Source organism: Nasonia vitripennis, chromosome 3, assembly GCF_009193385.2.
Source record: "Nasonia vitripennis strain AsymCx chromosome 3, Nvit_psr_1.1, whole genome shotgun sequence".
NCBI lineage: Eukaryota > Metazoa > Arthropoda > Insecta > Hymenoptera > Pteromalidae > Nasonia > Nasonia vitripennis.
Genome location: NC_045759.1, coordinates 9,094,492 through 9,110,903, shown reverse-complemented (window position 1 = coordinate 9,110,903; position 16,412 = coordinate 9,094,492). Strand labels below are relative to the sequence as shown.

Here is a 16,412-nt window from a genome sequence, read left to right as displayed (position 1 = left end):
GAAAGAGAGTGGAAGGAAAAAATATAGTGGGGTGAACGGCTCCTGCGAATTCTCTCGTGACTCGAGGCCTCTGCTGGCCGGTGCGGGCAGCAGGCGTATTATAATCAATTTTGATGTCCTTAATTTTATTCGCGCAAAAATGCGAGAACCAATGATCTCGTACAATTTATCTTCGTTATTTAATTATCTATTTATCATAGGTGATAATAAAAATACGCTTCTTTTTGTTGGCAAAATTAAAATATTTATTTTGTTTAATCAACGTATATAACGTAATATTACGTACGTTCACTTTTATGTACATATTTACAAACCTTTCACGCTATGTAATATAAATACCTTGTATTCAATTTATATGCCAAAGGCTGTTTCAAATTCTTGATCCGTCATCTGCACAAAGAGTAAAAAGAAATTAATTTTTTATAAATTTCATTGCAAATAGTGTAAAAAAACTGCATTCTAAAAATAGGTACCTTCTTTTTCTTAAACCGTTTTATCAATGCTATGTCATTTGCCAATTCTTTCAAATCCTCTTCGTTCATAACGTTCTTGCGCTTCCTTTTCTTTATACCAGGATTGTTTTCTTCTCGACGCTTTTGTTTTTCTTTACGCACTTTCTTTTTGCCTTGTTTTTCAAGCTTGGTTTTTTTCTTCTCTGACCATGGTTCTGTATTTTTAACTGGCCTTTTTCCTTTAGTAGGCCAGACCCCTGTATCTTTGTAATTTTTTAACTTCTCCAACCGCGCTTGTTCTCTTTGTTTATTTTTGTAAGCAATCGAATTAAGATCGACATCCATTTCAACAAAGAACGAGATATCTCGGCCTTTCGACTCGGGCATACGCGGTGCTTTTAGCAGCCCAAAGCCCATGAATACCCGTCCTAGATCTAAATCTTTTAGTCGTAAAATTAGACTGCATTCATGTTTCTGATATGATTGTATATACGAGACCACAGCTCTGTTTGCTTTATCAAACACAAGTCGATCTTCTTGTTGCAACTGTCTCATGCATTTTAAACACTCTTCCACAAAACTTGGATCAAGGCATTGATCAGCGAGCTGCTTCATTTCTACTCTCTGATTTCTCTTGATAAAATCAACGTAGGCATCTTCAGTTTCAGACAAAAGTAGTAATGCATTACCTTCCTTTCCTATGCGTGCAGTTCTTCCACATCTGTGCACAAAACTACTTGCACTAGATGGTGGATCATATTGGATAACCCAATCTACCTCTGGGATGTCGATTCCTCGCGCCATCACATCAGTACAAATTAATAAACCATTTTCGAGAGCTTGAAATTCTTCAAAAATTTTATGTCTCTTATTTTTCATTTTGCCATGTATAGCTAGTACTTTTGTTGAGTTCAACATACTGCAAAAAAAAGAAGCATTTAACAACGTTTTATTACCTATTACGTTATATCTATGTTAAGATAACTTACGCTTTCATAACTTCACTAAAATATTCAACACAAGCACAAGTTGAGAAAAAGATCATGTACTTCATATTAACTCCTTTACTTTTTATGAAATTAATAGTGTAGGCAATTTTTTTATCAGGATCAACTATTGAATAAAAATTACTTAAATGCAGTGGAGTCGAAACATCATCGGATTCTTGGACTGTTACAATAGCTGGATTTCTCAACCCAGCTCTGATCAACTGTTCTAATTCTTTGGTTTGTGTTGCAGAAAATAAACCTGTTCTTCTTAACCTGGGTAAGTATCGTAGTATTGTGTTAATGGTTGCATAAAATCCCAAGTCTAAGAGCCTATCTGCCTCGTCCAAAACCAGCAATTCCTAAAAACAATGTGTATTGAAATTGGACTACATAATGCCGCAGAAGAAAATTATACTGGATGTATTGTATACAATGATGAGCAAGAAGATTTCAAATGAAAAATGTGATTACCAAAGATTTAATAGCTCCAGCTAAATTGATTTCCTTACAATTAGTCAAAATATCTTCCAAGCGACCAGGTGTAGCTATGATTATATTACAACCCTTTCTCAACTGTTCAACATCATCTTTTACAGTAGAACCTCCAACTAACAGAACTTGCTTAAAAACTGGTAGTTTCTCAAGAAATTTTGCCAATACTTGACTAATCTGGGTTGCCAATTCTCTTGTCGGTGAAATAACGATTGCCCCAATTTCAAACTTTTTCCATTTTTCCTCTCGTCTCTGTGATAAGACGAATAAAAAAAAAGTAAAAAAAACAAAGCAAGCCATAATGAAAACAATCATAATTAATATAAATAATAACCCGTAACAGCTCTAGTAGTGGTATGAGGAAAGCAAGAGTTTTTCCACTCCCAGTCACAGCTTCAGCTGCCACATCTTTTCCTTGTAGTAGAAGAGGAATGCTAGCAGCCTATGAAATTACAAAACAGCGTAAGTAAAGTTTACCATGAAAAATAATTGATCAACACTTGCACGAGTACCTGTACAGGAGTCATTTTGAGAAATTTCAACTCCTTTAATGTTTTCCGTACAGGGGCGCTTAATTTGACATCCAACTCATTCCAATTTTGCGTCAGCATGATGAAGGTATTGTGCTTCTACTTTTAACAAATACTTAAAGAATCACGAAAAACAAACCGTATGATTAATCAAAAATAACAAACAACATGAACCATCACGACCGCGCACATATATAGCATGTGCAGCACTAACGCGAAAGGTTATGTTCTACCCCACGTGGTTTGATAACTTTAGTGGCTTGACATTTTGATTGGTTGAAATCCCGATGACGTATATGGCGCTCAGTCTGAATGTTTCAGCGCCAAAATTTTTGGGATTTCATAAGTACTTATACGTACATACTTAAAAGTTGCACGAGAAAAAGTAATGTAATGGGAAAATATGTGGATATCAAGGTTTTTTTTATTGTTCTTAGACAGTGAAAAAGTAAAAGGCGTGTTTTCGTTTTTACTGAATTTATTTGATGGTTTTTTTAAATCTCTTCGATATAAAATTTGTGTTCAACGATGCCACACTGTGTGATATTCTGTCTGTTCTTGATTCTCTCACTCATTCTATGTACACGACTAGGTCTAAGGCCGTAAAATATTATCCCATTCTTTTAACCGATATCGCACACTTCAACCATGATTGTTCGGTTGCATAAACAGATACAAGTTTAGAGATCTTGTTCTTCTATTGTTTAAAAAACGATTTTTTACTTGCATCAAAACTTGCAAGATCCATTGTTGTAAAGTAATACAGATTTATTCAAATGTTAAATGCCGTTTTCAATCATGTCCAAATATCATGGCCTGCATAAACAAACTTGCTCAGTGAAAAATAAATAAAGTTTTCATCACCTTGCAACACGTTGGAAACAATGTACTGTGGAAATCGTATTATAAAAATTTCGAATTCAAAGCCTAAAATTTAGAAAAACTGCAAGTTTGATTTTAGCGTATTTTCGCGCCGCGGTATAAAAGCATCGGATTGACGTATACCATAGAATAATAAATGAACAATAGCTTCGATACAAGCTGCAAAAAAGCTCTGTATCTCGTTGGCGTTATCTTTCATTCAACACGACATAGCGATATCTTTCAATTGTGTTTCGAATTTTAGCATTCGATAGAAAATGCCGGCATCGAAGTTCTTCGTCACGAATATCTTCCCCCCCTTTTTTTAATAACAAAACTCAATATCAACAAACATAGAGCGGATGAAGTCTTTCGCCACATTCTACTGCTCCACTCATTAACATCAACGTCTCGATAATCAAGTTATTTCGATGCGCATACGTTTCTCAACTATTCCCAACTCTTTCTCCAAAACAAAAAAGAGCCTTTCTACGGTTCTCTTTTTTTATCGAATGTCGTTCACGTTAAAACAAATTTTGTTTAAAAATTCGCCCATCTCATTACCGAAAAAAGCAAAATTGCCACTCATGTGCCTTGCACATAATGGCAGCGTGTTTAACAAAAAATTTGGAATTTTGATCATCTTTGAACTTTTTCTAAAAAGGCATTTAGAATTTTTTTGATCCAAGACTTTTTAATTATATCGCATCTCAGTGATGACAAAACGTCGCCGCATCAATGCGACGTCAGTTTACTGAACGACTTGCCCTTTTTCTAACTTTGGTATAAGCAGTTCTCCATAAATGGAGTTCAGGGCTTTTGTGAAATGTACGTATTATTCAACGAACTTCTCATCTTTTTTAGCAACTCTGCTTATTTTTCCATATATTCGCAGAGTAGCGTTGCGTGAATCGAGCATAGAATATACACCAGCTCGATTTTACAGAATGAGAAAACCTGCTTTCTCTCCTTTTCAAGCTCCGATCCGATGCAGCTACAAATTATATGTATAAGCTGCGGAGCCACAATCAAATGTCATAGTAATTACATTTCATAGTCGCAGTATCAGTCACTTTCAAGAGTCATCGATACTCTTTTACGTGTATTTTCTATTTTTTTTTATATATAAAAAAGAAGAAAAAAAACATGAACGAATTCGAAATTTGTATAAGGAATTGTACAAAGAGTCCCTTACATCATACGTTAAAGAAGAAAAGTGAAACTTATTCATTATTGCACTTGCGCAGCGATATTGACAAATGCAAGAAGTAATGATGAAGAGGCTAAAAGAAGAGATTAAAAAGGGCAAAAAAAAGAAACAGAAGAAAATACTAATTAGCATATCGCGCTAGCTGAGAAGCAATTTCGAAAGGAGACATAGGTATGAAAATGATAAGAGAATTGCCATTTTCACAAGCGTTGTCCAATGCCGATGAAAGTGACTTTGCAATTTTCATTGTAACTTCTGTAGTTGTAGTTCTAGTATTTCTGTTTTTTTTAATAGTTTTATGTTGTTTAGCTCGCACTCCCCGGCACTAGCAGATCCGCGTAACTGTATCGCAGTGAACTTTTTGCTCGTCTTGCATGTGAATATTTAAGGATAACCTTGTCGTCGGCTGTCTCGCAGGTGCTGATGCTGCTGCTGTCTGCCCGGGAAGGCGCGGGACTACTGGTTGTGCGGCAGGATAACGGGTATAGTCTGCTGGCCGGGTGGTGGCTGGGGTGGTATGTACTGCATGTGTGGATGTTGGGGAGCCATAGGTATATGCGGTGGCATAATGGGGCACATTATGGGGTAACCCGTAGGCGCATGACCCTGAGGTGGTGGCTGCGGGTACGACGGCTGAGGTGTACCTATTGACAGAGAAAAACGGTAGGATTTTTCGTACTGTCAACTAATCACACGTCAAGATTGAATAACTGATTTGATTGCACGAATTTCTCACCTGGTGGGTTGTAAGCGCCGGGCGTGTGGGGCGGATTGGGATTGGCCGGAGAGGGAGTTTGACTCGGCTGCTGCTGGCCAACATGGGCATGCGGATGCGCATGTGGATTCATGTATTGAATGCCTGGAGCCTGTGGTCCTGGCGATTCATGATGATGATGGTAAGGGTTGGCAGTCATGTGTGGTGGTGGTGGTGGAGCATGCACCATCCTCACCATTTGGGCACCGTAAGTCGGTTGGCCCGAGTAAGGCAGCTGAAACGGTGGGTGCAGCGGCGCAGGAGCCAATAGCGGCTGGCCTGTCGCAGCGGCTACCTGCATCTGCGACGCTACATCTGGGCCGCGGTGTTGCATCATCGGCACTGAAAGCGACAAACCGTAGTGTATTTCCGAGTCTCGCAAAACTAATAGATACACACATTTCAAACGAATTATTTACGTTGGAAAAAACCATGTCTGTATAAACCAAGAGATGAATAAAAATTGATTTTGTGTAGTACCTATATACTGTCCCTTCCGGAACCTCGTCACTTGTTGAGCAGGTGGCTGCGTGAACGCAGTAGGCGGTTGATTTTGCATTATGATAGGCATAACAACCGCAGATGACATTGTAGCTGCTGCGTATTGCGGAGTTTGGGGCGTGTGTGGTCTACTCGGAGTAGGCGTACTGGGAGATCGCTAGAATAAATTGAAAAAATGCAATAAAGTAAAGTTGAAAAATATCGTTCTATCTTTTAAACGTAATGGCAAATTTGACTTACGGGTGTGAATGGTTTAGCGTTTGGATTGAACTCCTTAGCATTAGGATTGAGAGTAGATTTCTTGAAAGAGTTAGTGATTTTGTCAAGAGCAGGATCCTGCTGTACAGGAGGAGTTGGTTGGGGAGTCTGTGGTTGTGATGATTGGGGCTGTGAAGCAGGAGGTTGTGGTGGGGACTGTTGCTGTTGAGGTGGCGATTGTTGTTGCTGTTGTTGTTGCTGCTGTTGCTGAGGTGGACTGGTTGACTGGACCGGTGATGGACCAGGTGGGGGTTTGTTTGTGACTACCAACTCTTCTTGTATAGGAGGTTGATGAGATTGTTGTTGTTGCTGCTGCTGCTGCTGCGGAGGTTGTTGGGTAGCTTGTGGAGGTGAATTGTGAGAGTGTTGATGATGTGGCGGACCCTGCAAAATAATAATATTTCAATACAATTTTTAAACCACCTTGGCAATTTTATCTTTAAATGATAAGAATAATATGTATTTATGCATTCTCGAATAATTATTTAAAATTTAAAAATATCCAAGCTGGCCATAAAAAAGTAAGCTTTTTAAATCATAAATCAAATATAGTAAAAATTTACTTTTTAAATCATAAATCAAATATAGTAAAAATTTAAACTAGAATTTATAAACTTTATCAATTCAATCGTGTTCAAGCCTTGTTTTCAGACATTATAAGCAGATCATTCCCAAAATCACGTCTGATTTTCAATACAAGGATGTCAATGCCGTAAAGGTGTTCAACAGACAATCAACAAACATTAAAAAAAAAATAAACAAAAAAAAATATAAAAAAGTTTATTTTTACAAATACACATTTACATTAATTTTCTATAATAATAAGTAATGCTCACGATTCTTTTGAGAGTATTTTATCACAGTGGCAACAATTCGAAAGTTATAATATAAAAATACTAGAAAAAAAAAATAATAATTTGCATACCACTAATCTACGCTAATTCCTAATTCATACTTAACCAAATTTTGTTTAATTATGGCAGGAAAATATTGTTACACATTAATCAAATTAAAAATGTAAAAAACGTAGTTAAAATATAAAAACGTTGAACAAATTGAAATTAAACAAGTTTTCTTCTGGCTAAGATTTTGAACAGGCCTTGATTTTATCAAAATTAAGTATCTTTTTTCATAATTTTCTATTTGTAGAAGTGACTTTACTATGATTTACGAAATTTTTTCTTTGTTACTGAATCATTCATTGCAGAATTTAATAACGCATCTTCTTGTAACTAGAAATGATAATAAAAAAAAACATAAAAAAAAAATGAAAATGAAAACTTTCTTGACCAGTAAAAAGGGTAAGTCCCTAAGTGGCTTACTTTGATTAGATAAGTATTCACGAAATGAAATCAGTTTGATTTTATTTAAAAAAAAGAGCGAGGGACTTATCCTTTCTATTATAATTAAAATATATAGAGAACTGACTCACCATAGGTGGAGCCTGAGGCAAGTGTGCTTCCTGGGGATGCGAGTTCCTCCCAAGAGGTTGTTGTTGCGGTGCTTCTTGATTAGTTTGCAATTTAAAGTCAGAAGCAAACTGTCTGAGTTCAGGCCGAGGATCAACCTCCTCTCGGTTCCTTGAAGGTGGCACCTTCCTGTGCTCTCGTTGCTCCTTAGGAGGCAGCATCTGCGGTGGCGGTCCATCCATTGAATTCTGTTGTTGCTGCTGTGTAGGAACGTGTAACGGTGGCTGGGATTGTGGTTGCTGTTGCGGATGCTGAGGCACTACGTGCGCACCAGGGAATGGCGCGGGTGGCGCCTTATCACCTTGATAGACCTGCTGCCTGTTCGGGCGTTCACGCTTATCCAAACTCATCTTATTCATTGGTGGCTGCTGCTGACCAGAGAAGGGCACCTGTGGAATCGTTGTGGTAACCTGCGACGGTGGCTGTCCTTGCGCCATTACTAAACATCAAGTCATTCCAAAAAAGGTTTTTTACACTTTATTTCTAGTTTGGTAAAAATTTGGCAATTATGATATCAGATCCAAGTCTTACCAGGAACTGGAACGTTAGACGGAGGTGGCTGAGAGGTCGGCGGGGGTACGAAGGGTGGTGGATTGTACGTGACGACAACTCCGCTGGGCATGCCACTTGGGATACCGCCCATGTTCAATGGTACAGGATGCGGTACAACAGGCGGGTGCGACGGCATGCTCACTGGAATGTTACTAGTCGGAGGAACGTTTACAGTTGCATTAGCCGGTGGCGGGGCTGGGTTGAATGCAGTTTTATTCGTGGCTGGACCTGGGGACTGCGGTGGAGGTGTCGTGCGCATCAACTTGCCGGTATTGCCATTTTTCCTCTTTGCGGGTGGTACGTATTTACCCTCGTTGTTGTTAGATCGTGACTGAATTCATTGGAAAGAGAACAGGTTAAACCTTTATTCAAATTATAATTTGACGGATCAAGAAAACTTACATAATTGGAATCAGTGTTGCGAGCTACAGCAGCAAATCTCTCTTCTTCATCTCCATTCTCTAGTTCAAGTCGAGCTCTGTGATCAGGTTGAGATTCTATTTCACAAGCGATCTCAGCTGCTTTCTTTTCCTGTTCTTTGTAGTCCTTTGTATCCTTTGGCTGAAGTGTAACTGTGTATTGACTCAAATTTGGTTCAAATGTACTCTGAATACCAAAGGTTTGCTCATTCGTGCGGAACATATCGTCCACATCCCAGCCATTCTGAAAAAAGTATACAAGCATGAAATCATGATAGGTCAACAATGAAGTTGGCATGGATTTGTTAAAAAACAAAAATACTTACAGCAGTACGATCCAACTCCAAGTTAGCCCCATTGCTCGTGCCAGTTTCATCCCACGGCTGAAGCTCTTTTTTGCCTTTAATTATTCCATTAAATTTACTAATAGCTGTATCGGTCTGGAATGTATCTCTGGTCGCGTAGTCCAGGTCGACGTCTCTCGCAGACAGTGTAATAATATCTTGCGGCTTAAATATCAATTTCTCTACGACGCTGTCTACACTCATTTTGCCAGAACTTTCGACGCGATGGGCCATTTCCAAAACCACTTCAAATTGACTAGAGAAAGTTCTGAATACACCCTCGTATATTGAACCATTTTGAGTTTGTATCTGTTGGAAGAAATGATCATCATTAGATTTTCATGCACCAGCAGCAGCAATGGAACAAGCATAAATTGCAATCAAGGAGTTGTCATACCTGTACAATGTTTCCTACGTGACTTGTGATCGCATGCATGAAGTGAGCATTGTTGTAGACTCCATCTGCAAGAACGGATCGTTCCTGTGGACCCCGTGCCCGCGGGGATCTGAAAGGAACACTTGCAATTAACCATAAGACTGCTCTTACAAGAGCAATTGTAGTTGTAAGAAGTTACACGCAGAAGTATTTGGAGTGAATAGTTACCTTGTGGGGTTTGAACGTTTGTTTCGTTTGTTCATCCTGCTGTCACAAGAGTTTTCGTCACCAGAAGTCGGTGGATTTCTCCCGCCGGTTTGTTGGGGGCCTTCTGGTTTCCTTGTGGGGACCGGAATTTTGACGACTTGTATAAAGACTCGCCAAACGCAATATCTGTATCAGAGGCGTCTACTCCTCTTGTTTTTATGTTTGTTTGTCGAGTTAGTGCAGTTAACGGAATGCCTCTCTCTCTCTCTCTCTCTCTCTCTCTCTCGCGACGACAGCCAAGGAACAGTAGAGGAGTCGTGGTCACTTGCTCGTCCTGCACGATTTCGAGGATCTGCAATAACGAGGAAAGAAAATTTTAGACTCGAACACACACGCGAGGAGTATAAAATAAAGAACAAGCTTGGCTCTCGCCTTCCACGTTCTCGTGGCCGTTCCACCTCGTATATACAGCAGCAGTAGCTCGGTCGCGCGTGACGTAACGTCGTCGTCGCGCTATGCTACTGCTCGCCCGACTCTGTCTCTCTCTAACTCGCGTTCCCCATCGTCTATCTCTCTCCTTCGCGCGCTCTCTACTCTATACGCGTACACTGCAGTAGATTGAGTATTCGCGAGAGAGACTCTCTGCGGTGGTACAAGTAGTAGCCTACTCCCTTTTCGGCGAGTACTCGCGGTAAACCGGAAATTTGTTTGCAAACCTCTGTATAGGTACGGAATCCTAACCCTCTCGGTTCAGCTATGCGGGAAAGCCAACGAGAGAGATACGAGTACGTGTGTATATAGGTATAGCTAGCCGAGTTGGTGCGAAAGAGAGAGAGAGAGAGAGAGAGATAGAGAAAGGGGAAAGAAAGGCTCCTACACCTACTTTGCCGAGGCAGGGCAGGAATGGAGGTATAAGTACATACTTTTGTAATAGGTGCGTGTATGCGTGTGTACCTACATATACCTATATGTATACAGGAGAGAGCATCGGAGCGAAATGCGGGAAATAAAACTGTTAAGCTCGCGGCGCGTCTTCCGTTTGTTTTCTGCACACTCACCGCTACATCGGCATCGCACACCGCGGACACACACTCATGCACACGAACGCAAGAAGCGGTATAGGCAAGCGCAAAAAGTACCGAGTTCGCGAGACTCGACGCCTCTGGATGGAGAAAGCCGTGTGCCAACTGTGTATAGGTATGATATACACGTTTGCACGTTCTCTCTCCCTCTCTCTCTCAGTGGCAACGACGACGACCGACCGTCGTCCGCCTTGGTGTGCTCGCACGATATAGTACACAACAACAAGCAGGGATTGCAATAGAGTACTCACCGCGTATGTAGACTGCAGCCAATTGCTCGATCGGGTACGCAAGTATGCGATATATAGGCAGCTATACTATACGGATGCGTCGTGTTGTCCCTTTCGCGCGAACATGTGGCCGCAGCAGTATACGGATTATAACACTCGTGTGTTTTTTCTCTCTCTCTCTCTTCCTAGCTTGCGTATTATATAGGTACGTATCTAGCACTCGACGCTGAGTAAGATTTCTACTATACGGAGCTGCGATGTGTCCTCTAGGATGTAGAGGTGCAGCGCGCGCCTAGTCGACCCGTGTTTAGCCCGTTCACGGCGGCGACTATGGGACTGCTGCTCTCTCTGCTGATAGAAACGCCGTGCGAACCCCGCCGAGAGTACACGCACACATCACACAGCGGCCGCGCTGCGAAAAGCCGTGCTGCTCTGTGTGTGTACTGCAGAGATGCGCGCGCATCCGCGCCACTCCATTGTGTGCTATGGCTGTGCTAGCTCTCTCGGGGCATTTAACTGCTGCGTTGGCCGGCTGTTTTCAGGTAAATTTTGCGGCAGATTTATCTGCGGGGGAAGTTGGTGTTTATTACGATCGCCTCGGCCCTTTCGGAAGTCAACAAGAGGTTCGGTGTGACGCGGCTGTTTACAGGCTACTCCCCTTCATTTTGGACGCATTGTTTGTGCGCCATGTTTCACCGCCAACTTTGAAATCGATCTTTTCTGCGGCGTGCGAAAAATCGCTTGGACGCAGCGGCAGGATAGCGAGTGATGAGGCATGTGGTTCAAAGCAATAACAACAGGACTCGGCGTGGGAGGAGGTATGGATGACTATAGTGACCGAAGATTTGAGAAAATATTTTCACCACAGCGATGAGTCATGACGTGAGTGTCGCTATTGTATTCATTTTTAACCGGTCGGTTTACCTGCAGAAAAATTGAATATTTTTTTAGTATAGAGACGGTTTTTGATACTGTAAAATGCTGCAGAAAAAATTATTACCGGTTAAACGACGATTTTTTTTTTAATTTTGATCAAAAGTATAATTTATTCGAGATTTATCAAATTTACTTTGAAAAAAAATATACAGTTTTTTGTTGTAATTTTTGTAATCGCAAAGATTGAAAAAAAATAGCGAGCATCGGTTACCGAGCGAGCAAACGAAAGCAACGTATACGCGGTTTCTTCTTGACCTGCTGCGAGTCAATATTATTACATTGTAATGTAAAAAGGTTATCAAATACTTAGAAAGATAACCAGCAGGGGGAAGCACCAGTACCTCTTATAGTCGTTTTCAAAAATACCGCAATATTATTTATTATACATGATTGATTGCTAATAAGACTGGAAAATAAAAATGTCGTAGCTATATACATAGTAATTATATTAGACAATATGTTATTGCAAAGTTCGAATCTCCAAAAAAACAAAAAAAAAAATTAAAAATTTTACGCTAGAATTAAAATGTGAATTCCGGAAGGAATGGATTGAAGCGATTCATTTTCGATTTCTGTACAACATTAATCAGAGCGCGCTTATATTTCTTAGATACAGAGTCCATCCCTGCAAGTGGTATCTCCCGGGCACTTGGAGCAAGGTTCGCCAGTTTCGTAAATCGGTTCGCCAAAGAAGTTGCCGGCGGGTCCGTAGTTGCAGATGAAAATCTGATCCCTGGCCATATCGTAGTTCCGTGTCATCCAACCCTGTTTGGTCCAGCTGTTCAGCTCGAGGCTCTTGGGAATTTTCTGCAGGCTGTCCTCGTTCACCGACGCGCGCTTTACGTCGTCGATATCCTCGGAGCTGTTCTCCAGAGATTCCGACGAATTATCTGAAATCGAAAATAACCTTTACTATATAATACTTATGTTTATGTGCAAGAGTTGACATTGAGCAGATCGATGCGTCTTACCTTCCAGGGCTTGCTGGAGTTCGTCAGGCTTGAAACGGCCGTACTGGCCGTGCGGGTAGTAAGGCAAGTAACCGGGATAGGCGTTCGTGGGATACGGGTAATGGGGTCGATAAAAATTCGGCTTCACCGGCACTTGTCCATTACTAACTGGCGGCACGGGTCTGGAGACGATCGGCTTATGTTCGCTCGTTGGTTTTTGCTAAATAAAAGAAAATAGACGAACGTTTAGAGAATAAATTGCACATTATGGGTAATTAAATAAAAAAACCGTTATTCACCGTAAGAGCGCCCTGCGCACCCGCGGGATCGAAACCAGCCCCGCCAAAGTACCCAGGCTCCTGTTTCGCGACCATCATCGGCGCATCGGTCGAATCTTCCATCAAATTCTGGCTCTTATCCTGCACGAGCGTCGTAAGCGCCGACGGGACGGGTTTAGCCGAGGTGGGGGCGCCTCTGGCTCCGATCGACAAATCGATCCGATCGGCATCGATGCCGAAGTAACCGGGCTCTTGTTCGTCCGTAACGTTTCTACGTCGCACCTCGGAGAGCACGTACTCGATCGGCCGACTCGCCCTCAGCCTGTAGGAACCGCCGTAGTTTCTGCTGGCGCAGCCCACGTGCCTGGTCTTGGCCCAGGTCAGCTGCGCGTAGTGTCCCGTGTTCATGTCGATGCCGTAGCTGGAGACGTTGCGCGGGTTGAGCTGCGACACCTCGTCGTACCAGGTCTGGATGGCCCGGGACCAGCTGACCGGTTTGCTGCTCGAGCTCCAGTAGATGTTCTGGCCGACGGGGAAGCGAGCTTATAAAACGATCGGATTAGTTGATCTTGCGATATCGTGATTATTCTTATATATATACATACATACATAAGTTATAGGCACTTACGATCGTCTCGGCATTTGTCGTGCTTGAAGGTGCACTGGTCGGCCCACCTCTGCGCCACCTCCGCGAGCCTGTCGTCCCAGACGAGGGCGTACATATCAGCGGCGGCGGGCTGAGGTCCGGGCGATCCTCGAGGCTCATTGCCCTGCGCTACGGTGGAGCGGTACTCGTTGTGCACGCGCAGGATCTCCTCGATCTCGGCCCTCGAGACGCCTCCCTCGCTCGTTTTCCCGCAGGCGCTGCCCGTCGTGTCCTGCGTTTTCGAGAGTTCGAGAGTTGAATTAAACGTCGCGCTTCAAGAAATCTACGCATACGTAGTCGTCGTCATAATGTCTTACCTCGCCGAATCGGCACATCGTGTGCTCCGTGCATATCGAGCAATAATCCTCCGACGCCAGCACGGCCCAAGCGCAAACAATCGCGATTATCGCTATCCTCTTCGACATTTCAGCGACGCCAACCGCGTTCTCCTTGGAAATTCAAAATCGACGACGGCTGCACTGCAGCCCTTGTATATACTATACCCGCGAACCTCTGCACTGGACTAAAGCGGCCGCTTCGTCCCTCCAGCTCTTATATACAGTCGTACTGCATAGCATTATGTCTAGCCCAGGTATAAGGGAAAATGTACGAGTGTACCTCGAGACCCGCCTCCTGAGCATCGTCGGTTTACGCGGCTCCGAAATTCCCTGATGGGCAATTGAAATTTCGGAGCGTCCGCGTTATACCTGCGCGGCACGTTTGGAGGATTTACAACGCGACGCGCGGGGCTCCTTTCAAGCGAGGCTCGAGGGTTTACTATATTTACGAGCGTAAGTATAGGGGATCGGCGGGAAATTTCCAGTTCTAGAAGCGCATCGTTGCAGCCATAGCGTTTATTATGTTTATGTAGGAAAAATTGTCGGTACAAAAATCGTATAAAATACATGATAGGATGATAGGATGAATCACGAAGTAAGAGCAGCCGCCGATCGACTGCTCCTTCTCGATCGTTCCCTCTCGTCGACGTCGTACACGGCGTTGAGTTTCCTCACGAGGTTCTTTGTTCGGTCGGTGATAAAGCTATCGACTTGGCCCAGCACGCTGACCAGCTGAATCATCTTCTCGAAGCCGCGGTTTATTCGCTCGGACCTCTCGATCTCGAGCTGCTCCTGGCTCAGCGGAATCCCCATTATCGACTTAGGCAACGACGTGTCCTGGATCATTCGGGAGATGCGCTTCAGCAGCTCCCTGTCCTCCTTCGTGAATTTTTCCTCGGCCCGCGACGCCTGCGCCTGCGGACGGATTATTTGTTATTTGTTCGTTCGTGCAGATTTGTGCAAAATACTGCAACGAGAGCCGCCCGGTCAGAGGAAATTCCACTTACAAAGGTCAAGTGAAAATATAACGTATATATGCGTGTTTACTTACTGATAGCAGAGCGACAATCAAAAATGGGACGAACACGGAAAACGCCATCTCGAGTGTATTCGCGCGATGCGATATTTGTGTGGGGCCCGGTTGACAATGCAAAAAACCAATTTTCGCCTGGCTCTTATATGGCCGAAACAAAGTCTCGTGGAATTCGACACTCATCAGAATTTGCGATTGGAATAACAAGCGAAGCCTGGCCTACTTCGAAAAGAACACCGGCTCTTTTGTTTACTGCGATTGGCACGGTTATGCTTAGTAAATGTAGATCGGGTGATAATTACTCTTTAAAAAAAATTTATCGAAACCCAGAATATTGCGCAAGCTCCAACAGCACGTGCGAACAATTCCCCGCTCGAGCATACGCATAATCGGGATAATCGGGTCACTAGCGCGTAATCTGCAGTCGTTAGGCAATATTATAGCCGACTCGCGAAAACCGCTGACCTGGTCCTCGAGCGATGCGTCTCAGCCGTAGTCGTTCCCGTCTCGCAGCTCTGCGCTCGGTCAGCTCCTTCTTGAAGCAATTCAGCCGCAACTCGAACACTCGGCGAATGTGGCCTCGCACGATTTCCAGCTCCTCTCGACGCGATTGCGCCGCTTTCGACAGGAATTCCATCACGCTCTTTCTCGCGCACACCTGCGTTCATGCACACGATTACGCTATGCTTATTTTTTGCTGTCTCTGGACAATAATTTATAAACAAAAAAAAAAAAAAGCGCGAGACCTCGTAGCCCTTGGGCGGATGATACTTGTAGCAGTCGAGGTCGAGGCCGGCCCGGTTGGGCCGGGGTAGAGCGAAGAGGAGCAGCAGAGTTAGGAAGCAGCCGGAAGGCAGAAAACGCGCCGCCGCCGGCGACATTTTCGCGCGCAAGGCGGAAGAATGAGTACAACACGACTGATCCGATCAGCCGAAATTTTCGTCCGAGTCGCTGCAGTTTCGAAAGCGACGCGTGTGTGTGTGTGCCGCCGCGCGATGACCCGAATTACGATCGCGAGAATCTGCTGCTGCTGCTGCCTCCTCCTGCTGCTGATCTACCGATCGGTGAGTACAGATATCGATTTTTCGAATTTTCCCGCTGCAGCGCGTCTCAAGGCCGATTATTTCAATTACATGCGCGCAGGCACTAGCGGCGCCGCTGGTGGAGAGCTATCCCCGAGGGGCTAATAATTACGCCGGACGGCAGAGAGCACCGCGGAGGGATTACTACGGCGAGACGAGTCCGTTCGGTTACCTGGCCAGCAAGGCGATGGGGGCCTTCGTGAGGGTCGCCTCGTTCATGTTCCAGTGGATGCCGAGCTTCTGGAGGCCGGCCAAGAGCAGCTTCCGCTTCCTCAAGAGCAACAACGATCCGAGGCCGATGAGATACGAGGAGTACGACTTTTTCGACGCCGACGCTTACCGATGATGATGATGTTCTTCCTTGTTGTTGTTGCTTGTTGAATAAATACATACGCTCTTTTTTACCCACAATACCACGCAACG

At 43.4% G+C, this 16,412-nt stretch overlaps 4 protein-coding genes and 1 long non-coding RNA gene across 19 annotated transcripts; 2 read left to right on the top strand and 3 right to left on the bottom strand.

Annotated features, from left to right (window-relative positions):
* Positions 1-218: 218 nt before the first annotated feature.
* LOC100120304 (probable ATP-dependent RNA helicase DDX55 homolog) lies at positions 219-2,685 on the bottom strand. Its single transcript, XM_001603909.5, has 6 exons — positions 2,446-2,685; positions 2,268-2,375; positions 1,913-2,185; positions 1,442-1,800; positions 474-1,371; positions 219-390 (listed from the first exon to the last, which is right to left on the bottom strand). The coding sequence occupies exons 1-6, from the start codon at positions 2,542-2,544 to the stop codon at positions 352-354; spliced, it is 1,776 nt and encodes a 591-aa protein (XP_001603959.1). The 5' UTR covers positions 2,545-2,685; the 3' UTR covers positions 219-351.
* A 238-nt stretch (positions 2,686-2,923) lies between these two features.
* On the bottom strand, positions 2,924-11,171 carry LOC100120335 (ataxin-2 homolog). 14 transcript variants are annotated; one of them, XM_031926238.2, is made up of 11 exons: positions 10,748-11,123; positions 9,436-9,766; positions 9,229-9,349; positions 8,814-9,140; positions 8,471-8,731; positions 8,048-8,399; positions 7,480-7,955; positions 6,030-6,431; positions 5,769-5,946; positions 5,271-5,672; positions 2,924-5,178 (listed from the first exon to the last, which is right to left on the bottom strand). In XM_031926238.2, exons 2-11 carry the CDS (start codon positions 9,468-9,470, stop codon positions 4,991-4,993), a joined length of 2,742 nt encoding a protein of 913 aa, XP_031782098.1. In that variant the 5' UTR covers positions 9,471-9,766; positions 10,748-11,123; the 3' UTR covers positions 2,924-4,990. The 14 variants fall into 14 exon arrangements, with proteins under 14 accessions (XP_031782098.1, XP_031782101.1, XP_032453748.1 ...); XM_031926241.2 differs by having other exon boundaries at positions 9,229-9,337; XM_032597857.1 differs by lacking the exon at positions 10,748-11,123 and adding an exon at positions 10,554-10,665.
* Positions 11,172-11,173: 2 nt separating this feature from the next.
* On the top strand, positions 11,174-12,875 carry LOC116738531. The gene is made up of 2 exons (XR_004344703.1): positions 11,174-11,608; positions 12,273-12,875. It is a non-coding gene; the product is annotated as an uncharacterized LOC116738531 (long non-coding RNA).
* Positions 12,012-15,342, bottom strand: LOC103317402. 2 transcript variants are annotated; one of them, XM_031926244.2, is made up of 6 exons: positions 14,926-15,342; positions 13,854-14,789; positions 13,500-13,768; positions 12,912-13,432; positions 12,634-12,832; positions 12,012-12,552 (listed from the first exon to the last, which is right to left on the bottom strand). In XM_031926244.2, exons 3-6 carry the CDS (start codon positions 13,654-13,656, stop codon positions 12,269-12,271), a joined length of 1,161 nt encoding a protein of 386 aa, XP_031782104.1. In that variant the 5' UTR covers positions 13,657-13,768; positions 13,854-14,789; positions 14,926-15,342; the 3' UTR covers positions 12,012-12,268. The 2 variants fall into 2 exon arrangements, with proteins under 2 accessions (XP_031782104.1, XP_016839422.2); XM_016983933.2 differs by having other exon boundaries at positions 13,519-13,768.
* On the top strand, positions 14,991-16,400 carry LOC116416755. The gene is made up of 2 exons (XM_031926247.2): positions 14,991-15,971; positions 16,051-16,400. The coding sequence occupies exons 1-2, from the start codon at positions 15,810-15,812 to the stop codon at positions 16,333-16,335; spliced, it is 447 nt and encodes a 148-aa protein (XP_031782107.1). The 5' UTR covers positions 14,991-15,809; the 3' UTR covers positions 16,336-16,400.
* The last annotated feature ends 12 nt before the right edge of the window (positions 16,401-16,412 follow it).

What these genes read in the sequence shown, in the direction of transcription:
- LOC100120304 (XM_001603909.5), bottom strand. Translation starts at nt 2,544, where the DNA reads ATGCTGACGCAAAATTGGAATGAGTTGGATGTCAAATTAAGCGCCCCT. An exon ending in CTGGAGCTATTAAATCTTTG is followed by an intron (nt 1,801 to 1,912) that starts GTAATCACATTT and finishes CATTGTTTTTAG; the next exon opens with GAATTGCTGGTTTTGGACGA. An exon ending in AACGGTTTAAGAAAAAGAAG is followed by an intron (nt 391 to 473) that starts GTACCTATTTTT and finishes CTCTTTGTGCAG; the next exon opens with ATGACGGATCAAGAATTTGA.
- LOC100120335 (XM_031926238.2), bottom strand. Translation starts at nt 9,470, where the DNA reads ATGAACAAACGAAACAAACGTTCAAACCCCACAAG. An exon ending in ACGTAGGAAACATTGTACAG is followed by an intron (nt 9,141 to 9,228) that starts GTATGACAACTC and finishes TTCTTCCAACAG; the next exon opens with ATACAAACTCAAAATGGTTC. An exon ending in GTCTAACGTTCCAGTTCCTG is followed by an intron (nt 7,956 to 8,047) that starts GTAAGACTTGGA and finishes CTTGATGTTTAG; the next exon opens with TAATGGCGCAAGGACAGCCA.
- LOC103317402 (XM_016983933.2), bottom strand. Translation starts at nt 13,961, where the DNA reads ATGTCGAAGAGGATAGCGATAATCGCGATTGTTTGCGCTTGGGCCGTG. An exon ending in CGACAAATGCCGAGACGATC is followed by an intron (nt 13,433 to 13,518) that starts GTAAGTGCCTAT and finishes TCGTTTTATAAG; the next exon opens with CTCGCTTCCCCGTCGGCCAG. An exon ending in GTGCGCAGGGCGCTCTTACG is followed by an intron (nt 12,833 to 12,911) that starts GTGAATAACGGT and finishes TCTTTTATTTAG; the next exon opens with CAAAAACCAACGAGCGAACA.
- LOC116416755 (XM_031926247.2), top strand. Translation starts at nt 15,810, where the DNA reads ATGAGTACAACACGACTGATCCGATCAGCCGAAATTTTCGTCCGAGTC. An exon ending in TGCTGCTGATCTACCGATCG is followed by an intron (nt 15,972 to 16,050) that starts GTGAGTACAGAT and finishes ACATGCGCGCAG; the next exon opens with GCACTAGCGGCGCCGCTGGT.